At 37.2% G+C, this 27616-nt stretch overlaps 1 protein-coding gene across 1 annotated transcript in view; it reads right to left on the bottom strand.

The window, feature by feature from the left end:
• Positions 1–27616, bottom strand: part of SKAP2 (src kinase associated phosphoprotein 2) — a 115467-nt gene that overhangs the window by 27248 nt on the left and 60603 nt on the right. Inside the window, exons 5-9 of the mRNA XM_065831227.2 lie at positions 19682–19759; positions 18881–18964; positions 9718–9842; positions 8746–8809; positions 8287–8391 (exon numbers count right to left, since the gene is read on the bottom strand). Of these exons, the coding sequence (XP_065687299.1) occupies positions 8287–8391; positions 8746–8809; positions 9718–9842; positions 18881–18964; positions 19682–19759 (456 nt within the window). The remainder of the gene's footprint in view (positions 1–8286; positions 8392–8745; positions 8810–9717; positions 9843–18880; positions 18965–19681; positions 19760–27616) is intronic.

Raw genomic sequence — 27616 nt, 5'->3', positions numbered from 1 at the left:
ACAACTGCTGCCCAGGCAGCCCGTCATGTCACTGTGGGAGTGGTACACAGAAAAACCCAGGCCCCCCAGAGTCCCAGATTACTTGAATTCCCTCGCAGCTGGTGCTTTGGATTATCCAGCTCTCATGCCAGAGGCACCACACAGTCCCAGTTGCGCTGTAAGAGTCACCACTAGTAGACCTGAGATAGGCAGTTTAACCAGAACTTGGGTCTTACGACCCATATGGAAATTAGGACAAAATTGTATCCACCTTGAGTTTTTGTTTACTGAGTTATCTGAAACTACTGTTCCACATTTAGTAATGGAGGTGCCTCACTTCCAAAGGAAATAAATTTGAGATAGGTATGGAAGCAAGTATAGCTTCAGTTAGTGTATTCTGAGATAAAGGAAGGACATACTAGGATCCACAGGTTTTTCTGTAGACAGTGCTTTGTTCTGAAAATGAGATTCCTTCCTTTAATTCCCAGTTTTACTCACTGTTGCTTTCAAGATTCAAGGAGAGAATAATTGTTACAGCCTGCTAAGACAAAAACCTTCCACAATCCAAAGATGGAACTACTGGATCCTCTTCCTTAAGGATACTGAGAGTTCCCAACACCTTAAAACTAGTTTTCATTAGAACACAAACTCAGACATTTTAGGTGGAGGAAATGAAAATCTGTTAGGAATAAGCAGACTTGGAAAAGCTACTGAAAAGATATATGCCCTGCGCCAACCATCTCCTTTCTGGACAACAAAACTTTCCGCCCACCTTGCTGTCTAATTAATATCTCACTGACTTGCCAAAAACTTTCCACAGTCTCTTCCAGTTTCTTAGGAAAACATCCTTCCCTTCTGTGCTGAAGCTTCTCTGTGTTCCTGCACTTCTCTGGAGCACCCCTCTCTCTACTCCAGGGCACAGCAGACTCCTGCATCTTGCCCTCTCTGCCTGGTCCACTGGGTGGTCTGGGACCTGCACCCTGCTGACCATTTTTCCTTTCTGGAAGCAACCAAACTGTTGCTTTCAAAGACTCCAACTCAGCGCAGGGAGCAGCAGCCAAGACAAGGAATGAGGCATTTTTTCCTTCCTTGTAGGTGTGTAAACTAAACATCTATTGCAAACAGTATACTGTAGCACACAAGTAAAACAGGTATACACGCACACAGCCAGCAAAATTCATGAAGCTCTGTTTAACTAGTAGTATTTTGTTTGGCTAATTTCTCCATTTTGGAGAGAGTGGGAAAGAAAGTGAATAGCAGATAAAAAGCACACCGAGAGGAAAAGACATAGAAGAATTTATGCTAATGCCTTTCTTAAGGCTGAAAAATTCAAATAAGAGATTTGTATCTACAGTAACAGAGTGATTAATTCAGCCTTTAAAGCCCACCTTGCTGGGTCTTATTTGAGAATCCAGTTGTATAAATTATGGTTCTTTAATAGCTACCTTGTGGAAATCAGAAAAGTTGAGAAGCGATAGCCTGAGGCACCATATGACCTCTGGTTGCTCTTGTTTCTCAAAAAACTCTACCTAATGGTTTTAATAGCCTGATATGCAGTCATTTGTCACAAATTCAAAAAGTAAAGGTTCCTTGATCTCTCTATATAGTATTCATCACAGTTATACCCAAGCAGTAGAGCAAGCCCAACATTTCTATTTTCATAAATATACATAATACAATTGACATTTTGCTTTGAACTTGCTAAACTACAGTGATTCCTCAAATTTATGGTTAATAAACTATCTCACATACCAAGACATTTCTTCAGAATGCTTTGAATTAGAAATATTGTACTGCTTTTTAATTAGATGAAAACAGCTCTGCCAAAGCAAACTACTTTCCTTTCAAAAGAATGAACTTTGGGTCCATAACCCATGGAAGACATGCATGCATAAACAAAGCCTTGCTCACATTTCACAAGAAGCCAGCTGTCAGAAACAGAGTCAATGCTGAAAAAACTAGGATACAAGTAAAATTACATTGTGTGATTTTTTTTCTCACCAGGATGACGAGCTTTTCTGCGACAGGATTCTGTCTCTTAATAACAACTTCTGTCACATACTGTTCACATCAGATTGGTTTTACAAATCAATAGTGACAAACGTTGTTTAGTGCTGGTCCACAGAAAATTATATAAAATGCTTGATCGGTACTTGAAATAAAATACCTTGTTTCAGTAAGTAAATTCCTTTCAATGAATGGTGTGTTTATTAGTTTGTGAATTAGTTCTTTAAACATAAAAATGCATGATCAAAAATACTTCCTTTTTAGATACTACTAAGTTATGTCTTCTCCTATTAAGTAAACAAGATTCAAAATGCCAATAGACAATGCATTTTTAACAATCTATTCCTGGTTTATTTGAGGGGTTGTCTGATTGGGCATTAGGGTACTATATTTTTTTTTCAACTCTGAAATACAGAAATAAAATTTGGTCTTCGATAACTCAAGACTTTGACAAACACAGCTTTCCAACATGAACTAGCTTCATTTATTATAACAGTTGACTACAACTTCAGGAAGGTCACTTCTATTTTCTACACTTGTAAACTCTGAAACCTATGAAGTTAAACGTCTGAAAACTATGATACCTTGCATGCAGTTCAAAGAGAGGAGAATAAATACCTGAACTCAACAGCACACATTTTCCAGTCTTTGAGAAAACCGTTCTGAAGAATGACTTATCCTCATTAATTTAAAAGAAGAAAAAAATCCCTTGCCGTGTTCTTGAATCTGCAAGATGTTTTAAGGGAAGTATTCAAAACACTTTCAGTAATTGCTTTGTAAACTCATCTTTAGTACTGTTCTCAGAAATGCTGATCTTACATCTGATGTTTTTAGCTTCAAATGTTCCAGACCCTACTTATACTTTATACTTTGAAAACGCTTTATTGACTAATTGAAAGTACTCAATTCTTTTGGGGGGCAGGGAGGGGCAGAGGAGGCAAAAAAAGAAAACCATATCAGCAGCTTCTGCGGAAAGAAAGTGAAGACTTCCCTAACTACTTGAGGCAAGCAACAAATGTTGGGAGGATTTTGGACAATATACCAGGATATATAACATATTGACTTAACAGCAATGATCACAAGTAATTTCTCAGATTCCATAATCACCTGCGTCTCTGCTGACTCCAACCTACTGCTCTGGTTAACAATGACCAACGGGTACAAACTGGAACACAGGAGGTTCCACTTAAATATGAGAAAAAACTTCTCGGTGAGGGTAACAGACCACTGGAACAGGCTGCCCAGGGGGGTTGTGGAGTCTCCTACTCTGGAGACATTCAAAACCCGCCTGGACACCTTCCTGTGTAGCCTCATCTAGGTGTTCCTGTTCCGGCAGAGGGATTGGACTGGATGATCTTTCGAGGTCCCTTCCAATCCCTAACATTCTGTGACCAATTAACAGTTTCTTCATTTTAGCTTACTGGTTTTCCGAACTGATTATACAGCTGTAATCCACACCTGGGACTGCTTGAGACCAAATGCTATGTTGGGCCCACATACCCCAATTGTGATATATTGAAAACTCTAAAATAAGCAAAGGTCTCCTAAAAAGGCATTTTCATTAACACAGTGCTGTGAAATCTTCACTTCTAGCACCTAAAAGTCAATACACCTGGCACTGCATTTTGAGAACACAAATATTTGCTGAGTTGGTGATCATGAGTGACAGATCCAACTTACACTCAAACTCCACTACATAATCATTACTTTTTTCTTCCCAAAAACAGGTAAATCAGAGAACACTTTTTTCTTCCCCACCTCCATGCTCGTGAAAGGGGTACATCATCATAAAAACAATTTGCTTCTTCAAGGCTCAAGCAATTCAGCAACAAGAAATAATAAGGATGGTATTGAATTATGCTGCTTAACTGCAGAAGTTAACTGTTAGAAAAAAATTAAAGGAGCAAAGCTGCTTAAGGAGTCTACAATAAGACAGAGACAGGATGATAGTTCCCTACCTTCATACTTAATGTCAGAAATAAGTTCTGAAACAACATCAATACAATTTTAAAACTATTTAAAATTCTTTGTTTAAAATAAGTAAACAAAATTAGAAGTGTTTCATTGCATAGCACACTTCTTATTGCATAAAACGACATTTCTTACCTTTCCCTGAGCTCTGCCTTAGTTACAGTTTCCCTAACTAAGCTTCTACCTACACTGCAAAAGAGAATTATTGGCCAGATACCTGGGGCTGAGCAAACTGTTTGGCAGAGGATTGATACCAGGGAACAAAAGATAAAAGCAAGCCTTCCATTCCCATGATCCTTGGCCCAATCAGATATTGAATCAATCCTTAAATTTAATTTACAGCAAACCAATGCAAGTTGCGCTGGCTGGGTTAGTCGTCCACAGCAGTTCACCTGACCAGAGATCACCACAGCACTGATTTTCACCATCCTTACCTCTCTCTCACCCGAAGGTTCTCTGGGTTATGGACAGGCTGGCAAGAGATATCACAAAGCCAACAATGCCAGTCTTGTGTCGCATCATGCTGCTTCAGTAGCTCCAACCTTACCTATTCTGTAAGGGTAATTCTTTATCTCCATGCATCAAGTAAGCACCACCAAAGTAAGAATCAAACCTTATCGTTAGAAATGTTTTAATGGAAACTATACACTGTGAAAACTACTGCTATAATGCAAGTTTGTGAGCAGAAAGAGAACATAAGAAAAGAGACAACACAAGACTGAAAATTTAGATAGGTATATTAGCTTAACGTGGAGCATGTGCTCCATACAGATGTGAAACCATAGAAGACAATACTGAAGGCCCTTAAAAATTATGTCACTGAAACCTCAAGTTATTAATAATAAAATATCTGGTCTTCAAGGGCTCTAACATATGACAGCACCTTTTTTCTCTCTGATGACAAGTAGAACTCCATTGTTTAAAACCCCACTAAGCTAGAAACAAAGCATCTAAGTAGCTCTACACACACAGAGTTATTTAATACTACAGTTTTATAAGTTATGTTACAGCTGATAATATCCAGCTGTGGACTGCAAAATATATAGAGTGTACTAAGGTAGAAAATAAATAGCTAATTAAGCAAAAATGGACCTTTCTTGACAATATTTTAAATTTTGCTTAAGCAAGTTTTTCCTCCATGTTTCTCTTTTAAAAAAGGGGGAAAAAAAGCAGCTTTATTTTCCTGAAGAATCTTGCAAGGTCTAACAACTTGGGAAATCTTTGGCAGTTCTGCCATTTTTTTACTGTACCTAAACAACCACAGGGAAACACTGACTAATACTGAGAACCAGCAAAATGATGCTTCTATGGTAAATATTAATTTGTATGTTCTATTAAAGAAGAAAATGACATAACAGATCAAAAGATTAATTTTCCCACGTTCTCTTTGTACCCCCTCCAACTATCAACCCACTCCTTCTGCCAGCAGACAGTCCAAATTGAATTCCACTGAAATCTATGCTTTTAATAGACTAATACACTGTTACCATTCTGGACACTGGTTTGAAGCTGTTCAGCCTGGAAAATTCATCTACACTGTCTCCTGTAACAAGCTGGGGAAAAAAATAGCTAGGCAATCTGATAGCTAGAGAATACAGCATCAGTCAGTTCTGGTTACTGCTATAGTTTCCAAAAATTCCCAGTTTGCAAAACTGTGCAAAATTTTCCATACCCTCTTTTTAATCCAAACACTCTTCATTCAATACCAAATCCAATATTACAAAATGGACTGCATCATGAACTGGCAAAATTTGCTTCTGAAATGCTGATATAAAAAAACTCTGGAGAATCACATAAATGCAAAATTTTACTTATTTGAGAAATTTCAAATTAGAGCCAAATAAATAATAACAAAGTACAATGAGCTGCATACCTGAAATTCAGTATTTATAAAGATAGTGGATCAGCAGAAACAGAGATCAGAAGCCTCTAACATCAAGATGCTTTGAGGACAAAACCAAAGTGAAGATTAATTTCTTCTCCCTCTTCACACGGAGCTAACATATTTGTCTTCTGCATTCCAGAGCTCAGCGTAGCTTTCGGGCTATACAAATAATTATTTTTTTCTGTTCTCTTAACAGGCGTTCAGAATTTCTTATTTGCTTTGTATTACCAATTCAGGTAACAGCAGGAATAATGATGCTCCACCCTTTGACCATGAAAGGAAGAAAGAGTAATTCACTTACCAGGGAAAACAGAAAGAACAGCCAACTGGAATTAAATGCAACCACTCAGGCCTAATTAAGGCAGACGAGACCAAAGTGGAGTATGCTCTTTTACCATCAAGTTCAGACAAACATCTATACAAGAACCAAAGCCGGCCTACTCCATTAAGGTTTGTCAACTCGCATTTCATCCAATACTCTTCAGTATGCTATGGGTAAAGAAGGACTGCTCTAAGGCATCAGAGCCATAAAATTTTAAGGCCATGTAAGCAAATGACTATTAAAGCATGTTTATGGAGGAGAAAAAAATGCTTTAACATCTAAAATATATTGCAAACTTGTGCTTTATTTTTACTTAGTTATGCCTGCACATCACAGCCACAATTAAGAGCTGCACTGTACAAGGTAAGATGGTCCTCCCTGAGAAGTTTACAATTCAAATAAATGAGATGGAGAAAGCATGAGACAAAGAAAGATAATCCCAACCTGATAACATGAAAATGGATCATGGGGAAAGAAATTGATTTAACTAAAAACTGAAACTAGATTCCTTGAATAACAGAAGAGTTATCCTTTGTTTGTGACAGCTGTTCTATTACATTTCAGATTTATTAGCCATGCTAGGAGATAACAGGTCCTGGAAAGCTGACATAAAAATGGGACATAAGTGAAAATACTTTGAATTCTTGCAGAATCATGCCAAGGCAGAAATTCTCTGAAGACAGAACTCAAAGCATATATTAACTATTGGCCCTCTACCAATATGGTACGTGTTACTGCTCCAGTTCTACTTACTGTTTGAAATTCAAATGAACAGGTAAGATAAGTAAAGCTCAGAAAAGAGTAATTTATCCCAGGATACATCTAGAGTTTCTTTAACAAAGGCACAGGCAAGCATTCACGAACACCTTCTGCATGAGCCTGAGCATCCAAAAAGTATTGCAATTAAGGTTTGGCCGTATCCTCTAGCTGTAAGATTAAGCGCTCCAATGTGTTTTTTATATCCACCCCATTTCAGCAGAACATGTATTCTGTGCTGAAGTAGTCTAGGTACAATTCAGAAGGAAATGGAAGTTTAAAAAGAATAAAAAGCTCTTAAAGAATTGAGTGCTGCTACAATTTTACAAATTTATTATAAAAATTTTCAGCAGTCACTTATAGTCCCTGCTCCTGTAGTTCACTGAAACGGTGTTAAAATGAAAATCAATGCATACTATAAAATGTTGTTTTCTCCAATGGTCAGAATATTCGGCCTCACAGATACATAAAGTTAGTCAGCATCACATGACAACTAATTTTTCCTTGCAAGTTATTGCTGACAATTGCACTGATCCAAACAGCAAGGGATGCAGAACATTATTGCATACCAAGTGATTATTGTCATATAACTTTAAAATATCATTAATTAACTAAGTGTAACTGAAAAAGTGATTTTTTTCATAGCTTCTTAAAATATAATCAAGAATGACAACCTTTCTCCTAATACTTGAATGTCTATAATCAACTCCTAGAGTTTTTTGCCAAGCTTTTCTTCTTTTGTTCTGCCATCTAATAGATACACTTGGACCTCTAGAGGCATAATCATCTGACCTCATCAGAAAGTCCACAGTAAAAAGTTTCTGTATAATAATTGTCATGCTGGAAGATATAAAACAGAACAATGTCAACACTCACGTTGCCTTTATTTACAGTTCATCTCCAGAACCCTTTCAAATCAACACATTGGTTTCCTGCACGATTATAAGATCATGTATTAGGCAGCAGCTGATAACATATGGAGTGATAGCAAACTTTTGCTTAATACAAATGCCAAAATGAATAAAGAAAAAAATGATGGGCAAGGTGGTGGAAAAAGCTGTAAGGCGAGTCAATTTTTTAATTAAAAAAAAATTGTGTACCAGAGAATGTTAATGAGCCAAAAGTCCCCTGAGACCACTTTTACACATTCTGCACTATTTTGATGCCCTTGATAAAGAAAACTGAACTCTTCTCACTCAGACGTGGTTAAAGATAGATTCTTTTTTCAATGTCACATGAATACTTGAAAGTGTCTTATTCATCAGGTTACTTTACTGACTTAATTTTAGCCACTCCGAGTTATCAAACAAGAAGCAGAAAAGATAAAATGATCACAAGTCACAAAGTTAAAAAACCTCAACAATACCTTTGACTTCTTCATAAATGCTATCATCTATTGGTTCACTGCTCACTTGTCCAACATCGTCATATCCCTCTTCCTCCTCCTCAGGAATAGTATTAGATTCCATATCTATGTAACAGCAGTTGAAAAAGTTAACATTTACTCAAAAAGAATGCCTAAGCAGAAATTTATGCAAAATAAAAACACAATTCATCTTCTATGAGATGGTGCTTACAGTATATTCTGCTTATTTTCTTACAGTGTTCATAAGAGTTTTCAAGCTAAGTAGTACTCTTGGCACAAGGCAAAAATCTTGCAAAAGGAGAAAAGTCATGTAAAAGCTACAACATGATTGAGAAGCAGGATTTGCTATTCAAAATTCGGACAAGTGGGAATACTGGATATACAAACGTGACAGGTATGTTAACAGACACCACTAAGCAGTACTGGCAAGAAAGGCTACTGCTCTACTGCCTGGCTTACCTTGAATTACAAATTTGACTTGCTGTACCCATTCCTCTGCTTCTTTGGGAGAGGCAGCTGCAAACTATTAAACATTTATTAATAACCACTGCAGTAATGACAAAAACACAACTACAATTTCATTAGCAATAAAAAAGAGGGACTGTAGCATTCCCATCACTTCCTCAAGAAACCATTAGTAATTCTTTTCATGTCTTCTGGTACTTTTCTTGCAAGGATGCTTCTTATAATGTACAGCTAATTTTGACAAATTTACGTAATTGAAGGAGAGGATGATGGATTTGAAACTCTGATCAGCAGCTGGCAGCTGTGCAGAAAAAAGCTGCTTCTCTTCATCAATGTCAAAGCCAGAACTGATGAACAAAATTTGCCCTTGACAATTAGAAGACACCCATGAATTTCTTTAGACTGCTGGGTACAGTTTTCTTAAAAATGTTCTTGTCAGACTCCAACACACTACCTGACAGCTTAATTAACTGGCTTTCAACTGCAATCTTAGATATTTAAAACTTATTAAACTTACATTCCATATTGACGTCTAGCTGATAGATCTCTGAATTGCACAGCTGATATGTGCCTTTACGTAGATTTTCCTTGCAAAGCCATGTCCAATACAATATGTATTTAACACTGATATATATTTTAACTTTTTTTTTTTTACTATTTAATTCATCCAAGAAATCATGCAGACATACCATACAATAGATATTAAAATGCTAACATTGAAATGACCAATAGATAAAGATGATAGATTTCCTTGCTCTTGTCCTGAAAGATAATATTTGAACACATACATACATATTTTAAATCAGATTTTTTTCCTAATATATGAATATACAATGTAAGCAAGTGAAGGTTTCCTTTTTTCATTGAGATGTCAGTGAAAGTTGTTTTACTGAAATGTTAATTCAGTAACTGGAATTGTAACAGCTTTATCAATTTAATTTCAAGTCAACGTAAAAAAAGTCCAACCTGATAAATGCGCTTATCAGGAGCGGAGATTTCAAAACAGCAATCTTTCTTTGCATCCTTCCGAAGGCTATTATTCATTCTGATGGTGTAGCCCTCTAAGGCAAATTCACCTTTCTGTTGTTTGTCTGTGGAGATAAAAAACAAAGTTAGAGCTTCATTTACAACAGTGAACGTAAGTGCCTCAGCAGGTTATCGTTTATTCAGATTTTTGTTTCCTATTTCATGAATTTTGCAGAGAACGCCAGGTTCTTAGCAAATTGATTAGGTGATGCTTCTGGAGATAAAGCTTTATTTTAAAGGAAGATGTACATAAAAGCGCATTTTTCTCCGGGATGCCTAAGAAATTCCACAGGGAGATGTTTGCAGATGGTGGTCTTATTTAGTAAGAAGTGCATATTATGACACTTGTATCTAGGGAAAGCCAAGAATTGGAACTTGCAGGACACGCTTCCTATAAATCAGTGTCTCTTTCAGGTTCAGTAAACCAATGGCAAAACCTGTCTAGCTCAGAACTGGCTGAACTGCCACCTGAACCAACCACTGCACTCACAAAATAAACTTCAAACTCCTTTTAAATGAATTGGAAAAGCTTCTCTTCACATTCTCCCACCCACTCCCAGATGTGCCCCTTTTCCACATGGCAGAAACACAGAATGAATTTTGTTATAAATTCAGGCGTGTGTTCCAAAAGCATTTCTCTCAACTCAGCAAATGTTTAATTACCTAATAAAAGTACTGAGCCCTACCACAGTTTATTATGGAGAGCCATGTGGTTGTTTTAAAGACAATTCTACTTTTCAAAGGTTCTGGTTTATAAAAGTATCACTTAAAACAGGCCTGAGTTTAAATATACTATACTTCATGGTCAGCAAGCAGCACCTGTGCACTCCTTCTGAGCTCTTTAGACCAAATCCTGCATTTGATTTTATGTGCTCTGGCATGTTTTGGTGGACATTAAAAACAAACCAAAAAAGCAAATCAGTTTTGCAATTTCTGTAGATCACAGTGCAGCATTCAAGCAAAGACAGGCATCATCAGTCACATTTTGTTCAAGCAAACAAACAAAAAAGTGCAGTTGAAAATGAAAGAAAATGCCAGTAAATGGTGTGTTGTTTTATTGTGCTGGGGTTTTTTTCCACAGCAGAGAAAATTGTTAATTAACAACAAGCATTAAGCACAACAGCAAAACTACTTAAAGGGTTGCTTAATAGAGCTTAGGTTCATAAAAAGCATCCATTGCTTCTGTTTGTTAACAAATGGAGAAAACTTCTACAGTAGATAAAGCAGGAAAAATTATAATTTTCAACACAATTTTGTCATCTTTCTGGAAATTTAATAGGAAAGCAAATCTTTTTTTCCCTCCTGAGAGTGGCTGACACAGCAACATGAACATCAATGGACATAAGAGCAGTCACCACACAAATATTCTTCCTAGTAATCTTACATGCACATAGACACAAATTCTTTGTCTTTCCAACTTTTTATGAACTCCCACTCAGGGCAAGTAAATACCAAAATAACACAATTATATGAGAAAATCCAGGGCACTGTTCTATTTTCTCTTCTAGTCCCCACCCCCACAGTAAGTTTTGTTATGTCTTAACTGAATGCTAATATTTTCTATTTGCTAGTCCTCCACCCCTATATAAAACAGCACACAAATGCAAAATTCATAGAATTAGCACCAACGTAGATATTAGAAATAATAACTTGCAAAAAGTTAACTAGGTCCCCTTTTAATGAAATTTATTTCTGCCTAGAAATTTTCTTGTTCCCTCACTTGTGACCTCAGGGAGAAGAGGAAGTGAAACACATTAATTTCTCACTCTCCCATGCTGGAGGTTTGTCAAAACCCAACAAGACAGGAGCATGCAGACAGAATAAACAAACACAAGGTTCAAAAGGTAAAAACATTTTGTCAAGATAAAAATGAGGTAAGTATTCAAATTTAGTCTCTTGGATTATTTCCGAGACTGCTTCTCTGTGACACGGATGATCCTTTCTATGGCAACACAGTTTAACAGAGCTGGTCTCAGGTGATCTCTGTACTGGTATTCATTCTTTCAAAGAGCAATACAGTTAAAACAGAAAGATGCTGTACTTTGCACTGGAGGGGGAACGCAGTGCATGGTATCCATATTGCATCTGATTGTTTTATTGTTTATATTGTCTTTGTCTTATCTGTCTGAACACATCATTCCAGTGCTAATGAAAATCACCTGTATGCACCATCAAATATATATATATGTGTGTATATATATATATATATGTATATATATATACCCTTTGCTATTAAATTCTTTCACAGACCTTTATAGCAACAGACTATTCATAGCATTACTACTTTTGCTTCTAATTGTCTGTGTAGTAAAGTATCCCTGACGAAAGCCCAGTAGAGCATCACACATATGCTTAAAATGTTGACCGTGAGGAAACTTTAAGACAATGAGATACTTCGCAGCCCTGACCCAGAACCCATTAAAGTTGAGAGAAGACTCTCAGTCTGCATTCACACTCCCTGTGGCAGCAAGCCAGAGATAAGACCTACTATGTCCTGAGAAATGGCTCCACAAATACAGAATGGCAGGACACAGGTCAGCTGCAACTCCGCTTCATGCTCTGATGGTGACAAGCCATGGAGGCCTACAAATCCCTGTTCCTCTTGCAAAATATTGGAGCTCAACCCCATCCCCTGATCGCTGTGAGCAAACCGTGCCCCATGGCAGCCGTTCGGCCAGGCACAGCAGCCAGGAGCAGGCTCAAAGGCAGACCCACCTTGTGATCTTTAGACTGAACCATCAGCTCAACTTCATGTATCAGCAAAGGCCTGTGGCTAAACGGGTGTGCAGGCTGGCCAGGGCATTCAGCTCAATGCTGCTGTGTGAAGCTGGTGCCACAGTGACTTCTGACAACTTTCACATTCAGAGTTAGATTGCTTATATCAGGAATAGTTCTCTGGAGACTGTGCCTTATGGAGAAATAAACAGTTTTTGATATTCCAAAACTTCCAAGACTTTCAGATTTTATTTGGAGAGTTAAAATTAGATATAGGTTGTTTTGTTCTGGTTTGTGGTTTTGTTCGGGGGTTTTTTGGTTTGGTTTGTTTTTTTCTTTTCATGGTGAGAGCCTTAAAAGTAGCTGCAGGAAGCACATTCACACTACAGAGATTTCACTTTCATTTTGAACCCCCAAGTCAGAAGTGGAGTTTTGCTTCGGTGGGAATACAAAAGCATATTCAGGAGGAACTAAGGAGAGACATAGAGATGGAACACACTCCTCTGAAGAATGATTACATTCTTGCTGCCTCTTATTTTCTCAAGATAAAGCTTTGCAATTCAACAACGGGAAACCCTTAATTTGTCCCAGAACAACACAGAACAGAATTCCAAAAGTATAATACTATCAGTCTTGTAAAAACAAAAAGGATCATGAACATCATCAAGCATAAGTTGTTCCACAGATATGTCAAATCTCATTTCAGAATAAGCTGTTCTTTGCTCTCATCTCCTTCTCTTCCCTTCTTCCCATGTCAGGCACACAAGAGAAAAACAAATCTGAGTCTGTGTAGATCATTTTGCATCAGGAATTTAGAATTGTAAAAAGCTAGTATAACAAAGTGAAGAGTCAGGCATTAAGTATTTTAAAAAAGGCAAAACTAGAACATAGATATTTGAGAGAAATAAATATGGAGGCTATATTTACAATAGAGAAAATACAGATCTGAATTAAATTGGAGAGCCACTTTAAACATTTTTCTTACATGTAAATTTAGTTCATCCTAAAAACAGTGAAATGTTTTTAACAACAGAAATAGGGCAAATATTACACTGGAAAAAAAGAGTCTCAAGAGAAGCAGAGAAAAAGGGGTTTTGAAGTAACCTTGTATAACCGACTCCCTGGGAACTTTTAAAACAAAGAAGGGTAAACCTTCAGTGGGGTCTTGAAATGATTGGGTTGTAAATTTGAGGCCTAAGGCAATGTGCCCATATTATTAGCACATGTAAAAATAATTAGTGTGTTCTGAAGAAAATAGAGCACTTGGATAGTAGAAAGGAAAGAAGTTACAGAGAAAGCCATAAGGAACAAAGGCAAACAGAAAAATTTCAGAGAGTGATAAAGTATTTATAGATACTATTAGAATCTATAATTTAACTCTCTTAATCTTGAAATTAGGAGCCCAAAAGATCTTGTGGTTTACATGGCTTCATGCTAAATGTAGTTTCACATATTTTTCCATATGCAGGATGTCTGTTTTCTAAAAATAGTAAGTGTCAGTATCTCCAAAATGGTAATTCCTTTTCCAGCTTTTGGAACAGTTCTTTCCAAAGGCATGCATAGGAGTTCCCTGTGAGACAGTGGATATGAAATGCAATCAACTTCTTTTTTTTATCTTTTTCCTTTAACCTACTTCTCCGAGAAATCTAAATTTTAAAAAATGAAGAACTAGAGACAATGACTGAAACACACTGTTTAAGGCACCAGTTTGTTTATATTCAGTTTGCTTATACTCAACAGCTACTTTTTAAATAACGCACTACTAATGGCAAGTGTGCCTCACAAGGTCTGAATTTAACATTCTCATAGCAGAAGATTCAGTACCCATTAGATATTAATAGATGCCTTTGACTCCCGTCGCCCTGCTGCAACAAAGTCCTATTGAATATTCACAGTTCCTGCAGATTTCAACTATGGATTCTGTCAAAAGTAAACTCTAAACTAAACAAGGACTTTTGTCTTCCCTGTGTGGTTGTTCAGAGAGGGAGGACTAAGAAAAGGAGATCTGTAGCTAAAAGCAAAATGATACTTCAACAGCTTTCCACTGGATTTGCATATCTTTCCTTGGTCCTAGAAGGAGAATTTGCAAGCTTAGCATGTGGCAAAAATTCCAGTAGCTTGGTTAGGTGGATCATGAGGATAGATTTGCAAATGTAACTCTAACTATGCTTCCCTCTCCCTTAATATTGTTCAGTCACAAAGTTCCTCAAAAAAATACAAAACACAAAATAAAACAAAACCCCTCTTTTTCATAAACAGAAGTAGTTTATCCATTGGTCTGGCCATCACTATCTTACTGGTCAGAGAAATACAAAATTTTCATCTCCATGTTAAAACTAAAATTAAAACAAACAAACAAACAAACAAACCAAAACCTCAGACTTTTCTAAATGCCCTGAATTATCCTCTTCTTCAACATCATATTACTGGCAGGCAGGCAGATACCGTTTTCAAGTTATAAAAATGAAAATAAATGTTTAGTGTCCATTAACAGGGGAAAAATTACCATGATGTTATTACTGTCTTGCTAAACATTTAGCTGTCTGCTGAGACAGAAGGGCATATAATGTCATGGCCTAGTGAGGAAAAAGTAATGAAGCCATTGATTCATTCATTTCTAAAGCAACAAATCAACTTTCCTTCTTGATATGCACTTTGAGGTCTGAAAGGTTACCCATACCAACTAACTGCCTATGTATACAGGAACTGCAAAGATCATGTTTTTCACGATATGCAAACAAGGTACCCAACTCAGTATGCAACTGCATGGAAACAGAGAAAAGATAAGGACTATAAAGGGTTTATGGAATGAAAGATTATGAAAAGGAGGACCAGGAAGCTTCTGGAAGTCCAACACTTTTCTCTGCAATGTTGTGGGCCACATGCTGACAACAGATATTGCAGCACAAGCACAAATATACATGCACTTCCTGCAATACCTATTTCTGACATGTAATTAGGTCAAACCTTTAAGCATTGTTCCTCCATCTATTCCACATATCATTGATCAGGGAAAAAACTGTAGGTGACTCACTCAGACCTGTCTGTATTGCAGGGATAAATAATATTGTTTCACTAGCCAATGCTGCACCAAATGTACAAGAAAATAGATGAAGAAACAGGGAAACAAGACACTCATTAGCCTACAGGCATTGCAACAGTAAAAGGGATACTTGTAACCTCTTAGGTCAACACCTACACAGTCATTTACTGTATTTTCATGGGCTTTAGCTTGTGCTATATTCTCCCGGACTAGCCCTCATATTTTTCATCATTCAGGTCTGAATAAATGATTCTGAAACTTTTCTTTACTTGTGTTTGTGATCTTTATAGACTTCCATACTTCTTGCTTTCCCAATGTAAAAAGGATGAAGTTAGAAGATATAGAAGTGTTTTGGAAACAACAAATCTACACAACCTAATAAAAAAGGTAATCTATGGCCTCACATTTAGCATTCAGTTATATTTACACTGATACTTAAGCATTAAAATCAAACCTTGGCTAACAAAATACACACTGCACCAGATACAAAATATCCATCACAGATTATTCACCTACATGTCCAGTTTTAAAAACTTACACAACGCAAAACAAGCCAAGCAGGACCTAGAAATCTCTGCTGCCTCTCTGTATTATGTCCCACAACACACCATCGCTAGCACTCCAGGACCCATTAAAAGTGATGCAGGCAGATGGACTGAGCACTTATGAAACCCCCCCATCTCCCTTGGTTCTCTTCAAACCACATTCACATCAACAAAGGGGAATGTTCTTGTTGTGTGAATCAGCTCTGGAACCTGTTAGAAACCAGGGCCCAGATGAAATAAAACATCTGCAGACATTGACAGGCTAGGGCAAACCGACATCATTTAGAGAGATGCTCAACGACTCATTAGGTGGCAGCCATTTGCATGAAGCCATCCACATGCACACTTCACTGCTGTTCTATGCTTGGTAAGAACACACCTTCATTTTCTACGTGGCCCAAGTTATCTGGTACAGCATCAAAAGTCCCAGCAAAAGAAGGCCCCAAATACAACAGAGTACTACAGCAGGTACTGCTGTTGGTCATAACGGAATCATGAAATCATGTTGGCTGGAAGAGACCCTCAAGATCATCAACCCCAACCATTAACCTAGCACTGGCACTGAACATCATCTCCTTGTTTTTTAAACACCTCCAGGGATGGTGACTCAACCACTTCCCTGGGCAGCCTGTTCCAGTGACTGACAACCCTTTCCAAGAAAAAAACTTTTCCTAACATCTAATCTAAACCTCCCCTGGCAGAACTTGAGACCTTTTCCTCTTGTCTTATCACTTGTTACTTGGGAGAAGAGATCAACACCCTCCATGCTACAACCTCCTTTCAGGTAGTTGTAGACAGCGATAAGGTCTCTCTTCAGCCTCCTTTTCTCCAGGCTAAACAGCCCCAGCTCCCTCAGCTGCTCCTCATCAGACTTGTGCTCCAGACCCTCCACCAGCTTCGTTGCCCTTCTCTGAACTCTCTCTGGCAACTTCAATGTCTGTCTTGTAGTGAGGGGCCCAAAACTGAACACAGGATTTGAGGTGCAGCCTCACCAGCACTGAGTACAGGGGGACAATTGCTTCCTTAATCCTGCTGGCCACATTATTTGTGATACAACAGTGGGAGTAAAAACGGTTTCAGGTTCTCCCGGTAACTAAATGCCAGATCTCCTCAGGATTGTCTCATCACACACCTCATCCATGCTGACAAGCTGCAGCTAAACAGGATAATATACAGCAGCACATACATTCACAGCCATTAGCATGGCAGCTCAGTTTAGACAGCAAACTAGTTTGCCATAGAACTGCAGCGATCCCTGGTATCCAGTTTCCACACAATGATGGCACCTTGCTTCTGCACCTTTATGTGCTATGGCATCAGAGGCCTGAAAAAAGTACCTCAAATCAGTCTAGGAAAAAGCTTTCTTCTTCAAAGGCAAGTTCTGGAGCAACTGTTTGTCATCCCAGATCTGCAGGACAAAATGATTCCACCAAGCTGCACTAGTTTTTATGCGCTAAAAGCACTGGTCCTGTGGAGGTAGCCAGAAATTCATGCCACTGACTTGTTTGCCTCCTCCATGATCTGCTGTTTGGAGTCTGGTCATGCCCGCACAATTTCCAAATGATGCTCCATGGACTATGTACCTCTCCCACATCATTAGGGTACAGTCAGGAGGGCCTTATCCAAACAATATGAAGCCTGCAAAAGCTGTAAATGTATAAGCTAAAGCATCTGTCTATAGATGAATACAGGAAAGAGAATCCACAATGCATCACAGTGAGTTCCTAACATGACACCAACCTGCTGAGTACTAGGGAACATGCTTCCGCATATCTTAACTTTCAGCATAGGCATTAGAATCACAATGCAGTCTTGATAGTCAGTTGCAAAAGAAAAAAAAAAAAAAAAAAAAAAAATATATATATATATATATACACACATACTAGGCTTTGTCTTTTTTTTTTCCCCAGAACAGATAAAAAGATGTAGATTTTAAAAAAAAAAAAATTCTTCAAGAACTAGCAGTATGTTCTGACCAAAAAAATACCATTTTTAAACTACTAGGTAATGTATAACTATATATAAACAAACAGCACAAGATAATTTTCCAGAGAAAGAAAAAATCATTAGTGACAAGTCATTGTTATGCCATACCTCCTCAAAATGTTTGAAGACAGATTGTTTATGTTTTTGAAGCTTGATCAATCTATTACTCTTAAACATCAAATGCACTTGGCACACAATTTAAAGGAAGCGTTTTTTGACTGTCGGTTCTAAAAATTCAAAGTGATATGCCAATATGTATGTCAGATTCTTTCTAAACTGGCCATTAATAGTTAAAAGTCACACCTTCAGAAGCTAGCTTATGTCTCCATGACTGGCTTTTACTGAAATATATTACTTCATTTGTAGCTTTTTCAGAAGATAAGCTATTTAGAAAGAAATATAGAACTCCACTATGCAGTTTTCAGACTAACATTTTCCTGGACAGAACCATCTCTACAGACCTCAGAAGGCATAATTGCTAGAGGGTATTTTAAAATTAAAACCCTATTTGGACAGAAAGAACAGTCTCTGTCCACTAAATTAATTGACTGTGTGTTAATGGTGCACAAAGTAGCTTTACAAGTAACTTAACTTTTTTTCCTCTGATTCTCTGCTCTATAAAATGAGCACATCACTTACAGTTTCTGAAGAATTTTACACATTTTTAAAATTCACAGCACTGTTAAAGAACCAACTACTCTTTTGAAAGAAGTTTCATTTGCTTTCTTAAAATGACCTTAGATTCACAGTTTCCAACTCCCCTAAAGCTTTCATATTATTTTGTGCATTAAAAGATTGTTTTTACTTTAATTACCTTTGTCGCTTCCATAGTAATAGAAGACCGCCTTACTGATAGCACACCAACGCTTCTGCCATTCAAAGCCGAGAAAACTGTGGTCTGCAATTAATACAATTTGTGTTCAATAATGACACAAAGTATGTTACTTCTTTTCACAGTGAGGTAAGAGGGAGGAGGAGACAGGAAAGGTGCTAAGGAAAGGAAACAAAATCTGGATATGAGGAAATGTATGGCACTGAGAAGGAAATTACAAATAAAAATTGGTGGTAAGAAAATAAATGGGAATTTGAAATCATATAAAGAGAGAAGCCATGTGTAACATTAAATATAAGGAAATAATGAACAACTTCCTAAATATTTCCTAGAGTTATTGCAGCATTAAGTGGGTATTAAAGTGACAATATAAGATTTATTGAATCAAGGTAAATATTGACTGAACCAAAGCTGAGATCAATATTTGCCCTCTTGAAGGAAAATAAATCTTGATGCTCACTGAAACATGAAGTCAACATATGGTACTTTTACATACGTTCCTAATGTTTTCTTCAAAAATATCTGAAAGTCTCTGAATTATGGCTGACAGTGGACTTTCATGGCACGATTTTTTTACTCAATAAAGAAATAAGATTTTATTTTAATACCACAGGAACGATTAGGTGCTGTGCTTCTTTTGCATAATAATGCTTCAACATTTCAGCTTCTATTCCATTTTATTCATCACTCCTGTATGAAGCTATTTGTGTGTATAACATCAAATACAGACAAACAGATTTCCCAGATGCAAAATATGCACTATTTCTACAAAAACAGACTTACCTTTTCTGCGTTTTTCCAGGTACCCAGCCTTCAGAACAAACTGAAGATCCTGAGCTGCAATAGGAGGAAACTGATTCCCTGAAAGAAAAATAAGTCCTATAAAGCACTGCTTTTCAAGAAAAATGCTATAGTAGCATAAATAAACTTGTGGATTTTACACTCTCAGTATGCAGGAGCTACTGGAAAAAAATAATTCTAGTAACTACTATGCCAGATTATTTTAAGTACAAAAACCCTCTCACTCTAAACATCAAAGTTGTTGCTGCTGTCCTCACCACTTTAGTAAGGAAAAATATCGCTGTGTTGCAGGCCCTGCAAGTCTCAGAAGGAAAAATAGGTAATTAAAGAAGCTACAACAACTTAGAAAACATTAGTTTGTCTTTTGAACAGGTCTGTAAAGCAAGTTGGATAATGAAAGCAGTAAGTTTTCAAATGTGCAAACAAAGCCAAGTATCACATTCAAAATAATTAAATAAGCAATGTGGTTTTTCAATACCAACTTTGCACAGAAACACCTTGAAATAACATACAAGGTGAGTACCGTGTATTACACTGTCTACAACAAAAGAAAACAGATGAAGAGATGATAAAAGGTGATGCCTGCTGTTGAAAGACATTGCCTCATTTGTAATATGACACAAAACCACTACCTATAGGATCTATGATGCGATACAGGATAGATCAAAGACGTTGCACAGATGGCTACAAAACTGTTGATCTACAGACACTGATTTTAGATTTTGTAGAACATGGCTGCAACTGCAAAATGGTGTGATCCACTGTATTTTTTTCCTTTTTCTCAACTGCCAATTCATAGCTAGAAGCATGAGACTGACCAGTCAGCCTCACCTCAACTTAGACATTAAAAATTGCATCTTCCATCCTCCTTCTCCTAAAACTACAGAATTATGATTTAAATGGAACTGTTGATATGAAAAACAGAAATATGTTAGATATGCCTAATAATTAACATGTATATAAATATCTTACTGTTCAGTGCAAGCAAAAAAAAGCAGAACAAAATTTATTCCTGTGCTGCTGGTTTTTTAGGTGCATGTGAGCATCACTGTCAAATTCCTACTACTTATTATCATCAAATATTCATAAGAGTCACTGCAGGTAGGTGGCAAGTTTACATGGCAGCAATTATTCATCAAAATATATGTAATCTCATTAACTTCTGCCAACATAAACATACAAAAAAGGACATATCAGCAGACAAGCTCTGTGCTAAAAAAACATTTCAAACTATGCAGAGTGGGTTAAAGATCAATTGTGTGACTTTGAACCAAGAACACTGTCTCTGGAAGCTGATGCCCAATTCCTGGATTTTTAGGTTGTCCCTTAAAATAGAAAATTTTTTAATCATTGTCCACAAATTATTTGATTTATGGTTGTTTTATTTAAATACAGTTGTGAGAGGAAATGTAAAAGGAAACGAGGTAGGAATTGCAGAGAATTATATTTTTTAAGTAAGAAAATACTCAAAATGAGAATGCATTCCTTAGATAATACAACTGGTTTTTCAGACAACAAAAAAAATTCATGGGATACCATAAGGTAGTAGATAGAATTTTATATACATTGACATTTCCACTGATTTTTTTCTATTATTTTTAAATATTAGGAGTACACTAGCTATTATTTCAGCTCCTATGGAATTTGTACTACTGTGTTAAAATACAGGAGTTATTGGGTCCATGGATATGCATTTTAAAAGGCTGCAGCTGTCCCTTCTCACTTTATGATATATAACCACTACACAATGTTAAATGAGAATTTAACACAAAGACACTTGTCAGCTGGTAGATGATAAGTTTAATAGTTACTTAAAAAGATGGCCTGATATAATATTATGAGTGGGGGAGGTGAAGAGTTTTGCAAATATACATAGTGTGCTGCTTTATATTGGTCATTGGGAGGCATCAGTGTGCAACACTTACAGCTTTACCTCATCCAGTAGTGCTCATTTTAGAACAGTGCAGCCCAACATATGGGAAAGACATAAAACCTAACTAAACAAATGAAACTCATTTACTCTTAAATTTTTAAGAACTTCAACAGCTATATGGATCTAAATGTATACATTACTGTTTGTATTAGTTTGGGTTTGATGAGAAAGCTCGGCAAGTGGTCATTCAATGAACAGACAAATCAAATGGGGCATATAGTCCCAAACAAGGACATACTTTGGCGACTTCTAAATGTTATTCTGCCTATAGGTAGAAGCTCATCTAAACTGACTACTTCAAAGAGATAGAAGTAAAAATTCCCTACCACTCTTAGCTTTGTTGCTTCTGCTGAGACAAGTTGGGACAAAACTGATGATGGCATTTTCTGAAACTACATTTATTTTGCATATGGCACTGAAAGCTCATGGGGAAAAGAACCTGCATGAAAAATCCAGTCTTCTGGTGACACTGCAGAAAGAAGTCCTCCTCCTGCCCCCAACCTGTAGAGAAGCCAGTTTCTTTTTCTGTTCCTCAAAGCAACTGAGGCAGCAACTCCACGAAACAAGCAGCAGCTGGTCAGCCCCACTGCCACTCACAAGCTGCAAGTAGCTGAAGTAGAAGCAGATCATGTGCACATTATCATCCTTCTGTCAGAGAAGCCTGGGAAACACAAAATATGATGGAACTTTAAGTAGCTGGATAGGAGAGAGGGACCCAGTAGTAATATCCCAAGACACATACAGCTGTACATGAAGGAAAAAGCATAAATCTGGCTAAATTCCTTCTTTCATTCCCCTGTACATCTAGAAGTAAGGGGAAGAAGAAGAAGCAGTTTGAAAAGTATAAAGGAAAGAGAAATAACCACCTCCTCTCAGATTCTCATTAACCACAGGTGGTGTGCATATGTGGCAGAAAGAAAGCACAAACACAGATATACTCTTACTGCTGTACTGCAGCAAAAACGATGAGGGGAAGAAAGAAGAAAGAATGACATCTTCCTTCCAGCTACTGCCTAGAGTCAGCATGGAAGACTCCTAAACTGTTGCACCTTTCTATCTTTCTTCTGTTTGTTTTCATTACTTTGCTCTTTTGTCAACATCTCAAACAGGATTTAGAGTGAACTGCAATTCCTAGATCTGGGAACTCCCAACTGAAAGATTGGGATTTGCATATCAGGTTGGTTTCTGCAGTTGCTTTCAATCGAAATGTTGCTTTCCCATTCATTTGAAATAGATCAGGCTTGGCACAAATCTTCTAAAACAAAAAAGTATCACTAAAGCAGCATGCTATGTTACAGTAAAGCAGCATTTGTTTACATTACATTAGAAGCTGAGATCAGAGACCCATTAGCTGACTACTGCATGGGACTTGAATAAGACAGAGTCTTCTATGAAGAATCTAACACAGAGAAAGACTGCCAAGAAAGAAGGCGTTCCTATTTTTTAAAATAAAGAACTGTGAAACAAATTAAACTTGCTTCAAGTTACACACTCGAGTTCAGAGCTCCAAATCCCCAAATATTTTACTCCCATGCATGCCCCAGGATGTCTTCAGGATAAGGAAAATTTCTCCCTTCCCTCATGGGTGGAGGGGAAACGGCCTGAATTTCAGTTCCCTGCAATTTCACTGGAGATTGTCCACTCTAAGAAATGAAATGTAGAGATGCAAGGAGCTTTCATCCTAGGGATGCAAGACAGCACCTACTGGTATTAACTTCCTTGAGTGTCTCAGTGTTTGCTGCTCAGATGCTTATGGTCAGGCTGACTACCAGATCAGAGCATAATTTCTCTCCCAAACTCAACCAGCAGAGACTACCATGTCTTCCTACCTACTTCCTACACCTGTATACTCTGTTTCCAGATATGTCTCAAGGATTTAGAACTAAAGATGTTTAAAAGGCCCATAGTCTTCCCTGGTTTCTGCTTTGGTACACTGTAGTTTCTAAAGACCATTTTAAACACCAAAGAGTGAAGTTGTACTGGGTCAAGAAGCGCTTTGTGGCCTGCAGCAGTGTGACATTGGAGTTGGAGAAAGGCACAATGATTGCTCCTATATACCCTTTCAGAGCTAATTTCTGCTGTATAATTGCCCTGACAGTCACAGGCAAGCACAGAGCTGAGGATACAAAAAAGTCTCCTTTGCATTCCCGAGTTTCTACCTCACAAATAATGTCTTGAACCTTATTCTTTTGATGTGAAAATCAGGTCAATACTGTCCAATATTTGGAGATATTATTATCTTGCATCCCCAATATACAATATCAAATGAAGGAGGTCCATCTGCTTAATGTTAAAGGTTTTCCTTCTTTCTTGACCACCCACTCACAGATTAATCTCCCAGAATAATTTCTGTTCTTATCCTGGTGGGAATTACTTCAATGTACTCCAAATTAAAATCTGCAAGCTATGCTCCACATGCATATTTTCACACTGATTTGTACGAAGTCCAACAACGACCAGATCAAAATATTTATGAGGCCTAAACCTTCATTTTTAAGAGAAAAGTAAATGCACAAGGCTCTTCCTCTTGGTTCTAGGCACTCTTGTGCCAAGTGAGCAGCTGGCAGCTATTATAATGCTACAGCTGCCAGGCTGAAAATTCCTCCAGTGAAAAGAAAGTGAAATGCTCTCACTCAAGCATGAAGTCAGCTTTCCTACCAGTCATGCTTTGACTTCAGAAAAACGTCAATGTTATTAACATAGGTGTATTAATGTACAGGCTCCACTGCACAAATCGCACAAATCCAGGGCATCTTGTGACTTCAGAAAAACCTCAGACTGCAGCTAATGGCAAGGTTACAATTCTTGCAACTTGGTAATCAGATAGTCAAAAGCCTGAATGATGCAATTTTGCACTACACTGCAATAGTCAATTTGACTCATTACTTAAAAACAGTTTCATCAGTGTCACTTCACATGATAAAGCATGAAATTCAATCATTATGCATGGCATTTTGATTTTTGGAGGACACAATGGTGTTAAAATTTCATTCTGTTTACTAAATAAATAAAACAAAACCAGGTTGTATTATTCTGCACTGTATACCAATAGGATTTTTTTTAATTTCTTCAATGTGGGCTAAGGGATACATAAAGCAAGAAATAATTAGAGGTCAATGCATTCTAAAGAGGTGCTTAGCATGCTTATGGGAAGTTAAACAGGCAAAGTGGAGATAAGTGTAATTCAGTAACAGCTAAGTGGTTGATTACAGCTCGCTCTCCTAGTAGAGGACCATAGGTTTAACTATTATAATGGTAAAGACTTCTTGCCAAAATAAGAATAATTCACTGTTCTTCAGTCCTTATAAAAGTAAACTGCCAGGACAAAATATATAAGTCTGATTAAATGGAGAAAATGGTGATTGCTATTTCTTTATCTTCCTCTAACAAAAAAAAAAAAAAAAAAACCAAACACCACACACAAAAAACCCAAAACCACTATTACTGAAAATTATTTTTCCACCTTCCTTTGTACTGCACTGACCCATTATATACAATTAATCCCTATTTATATAAAAGGAGAAACTGAAATTCATTCCTGTTGAATTATTGTTAGCAAAAACTTTGACATCAGCTAGAAAACAGAAAGGGAAAATGCTGGCAATACGAAAGCATCTTGCAATCTAAAAACAAAGAGTTGCTACTCTAAGTAGTGAAATAATATTCTTTAAAAACACAGATAATAGGGGTGGGCTTTGTCCTCAAGCTCAGGATTTTACATCTCTCAGCCTGCAATTTTAAATTGGCAAATAATATATGAAAATATTTTTGTTGAAGTTGAGCAAAGAAAGAGTAATGTTTCTAGCAACACAAAAAGTATTTTCATCTTCTTTTCTTCCCTCTCACATGCTTCTCCCAAAATTCTTATCTCTCCATTTCATTTTGATCTGGAAATACAGCATTTACCCATTTCTAGCAGCTACTACAGAGGGATTCAATTATCTTTGAGTCTGCACGTAGCAATACACTAGAGTCACATCTGTTGCACAAGCATTGTTAATCTAGGCTAAAGAGGAGGTTTTACTTTCATATGCATACTTTCTCCCTACTTTTTTTATTTTAATTAAAGAGGAGATTAATATATACTTAATTTTTTAAAAAATCCCATTTCCTAGAGTCCTCTGATTACAGAAAAGTTATCAGGAGGAAGATCACATAAAAATCTCATTAGCCTCATTAACTGTCTTGAACACTTTCACAAAGACTACTTCAGTACTTTGCAAAAGTAGCAGCCTAATGGCTCTGAATTAGTTTAACAGGCTAGAATCAGAATATTAAAGAAAATGCTTTTCATTCAGGGGACTAAATATAATGAAAATGTTTAGCTTTTGGAACATTTGTTGAAGGAAAGTTAGCATTTTGGTCTTCAAAGTGCTTGTTCCAAAGACTGCCTAGCCTGTGAAGTTTTGCTCCGGGGCCTTCCCCAGCATTCACCATTGTGTTCTCTAATAGTCTACAATAATTTTTGCAGAATAAATTGCCTTGATATTTTCCTCTAAGAAAAGTCAGCAGTGTATTTTATTAAAGACTACTTAAAGCAGTGTCATCTGTTTCTACTTTTAATTCTTTCTAATTTGGGATATGAAGCTTGGCTAGCAAACACTAATACCACACCCTCAGAGGCCTAAACGCTCAATATTTCTTCTTGACTCCTCCCTTGGAAGGAGAGCGGGATGAGCATTTCTCCTCCCTTCCTTCCTGTGAGCTCAAGAGAAGGCAGTGGGCCAGGCAGCCTAAAAAACACTGCAATGTATCATTCACAGAAATATTCAGCTGTTTTAAGCAGTTAGCAACCTTGATATGACTTGTTGTTGTTGTTATTTTCATTTAGCTCATAATTAAATAACTGTGTATTTAGATATTTTAAAGAATCTTACATCTATTGCTTCTCAATCCTCATCTGTTCTCTAAGCAAAGTTTCTTTAGTAGTTGCAACCTATTTTATTTGACAAAGACTTTTTTCTTTTTTATAAATTACAGGAGTCAGCCAGTCAGACTCCATTCACCAGGATCCACAACCTAATGGAATTATCCTGCATCACACACTCCTCATGCAAATTTAACTTTGAATTTATAAACCAATATTGTCCTGGACTCATGCATTCTTCTGTTGGCTTTCAAGCTGGTTCTAAAACACCCACTGTTACATTTTGCACAACACCTAAATGTACAGAGGAATTCATGGATTTCACCCCTTGATCCAGATTTGACTTTCACATAAGTAATTATTAAAATTTCACAACCAACACAAAGAGCACATGGCGGGGGGAAAAAAAAAAAAAAAAAAAAAGTAATGTTTTCTGTTGTGAGCAGGCTTTATCCCCCAGGGTTATAAAAGGGGCCACTGCATGCTTGACAGGAGCAGCCTTCCCGCTTCTGCTGTTTCTCAAAGATTCTGAGGCAAGAAGACAGAAAGAAGACGCAGCAGTAAAGAAAAGGTCTCTTGTACAAGGTCTACCGCTCCTGCCACTGTAATACAAGGCATAGAAAGGTAAGAGTTTTGCTTAAATCCTTTTAAGGATGCTTAATGTTTCATCAGAAGGGTTTCAGTCACCCAGAGGCCCACACTGCAGCAAACAAAAAAGTGTATCAGTTGTAGAGACCTGACAATACAAATTTTGTCTATGCAACAAGAAGCTCAGCTTTCTACTTTATTATGAGAAATAAAGTATGCAGGAAAACACAGATAAAAACAATGTTTCTGCATTGCAGATAGAAGTAAGTCAAAATAGACCATCATGGATCAATTAGAGATACTGGAAATTCTCACGAAGTGATGTAGGCGAGCTGAAATTTCCCAGCATCGTCTCACAGACAAGCACACACATCCAATTTTGATTAGAAACCCCAAGTAAAGATTCAGAACATCTACACGATAGCTGAACCACAGAAGGTGCTGTTAGCTAATCAGAGAAAATTAAAAGGCCAGGAATAAAGAGTCTGCAGCTGGAGTATGACCAGCACGAGGTCAAATGGCATATGGA

Source organism: Patagioenas fasciata, chromosome 2, assembly GCF_037038585.1.
Source record: "Patagioenas fasciata isolate bPatFas1 chromosome 2, bPatFas1.hap1, whole genome shotgun sequence".
Taxonomy (NCBI): Eukaryota; Metazoa; Chordata; class Aves; order Columbiformes; family Columbidae; genus Patagioenas; species Patagioenas fasciata.
Note: the sequence above shows the minus strand (reverse complement) of the source record. Positions and strands in the feature narration are given on the sequence as shown.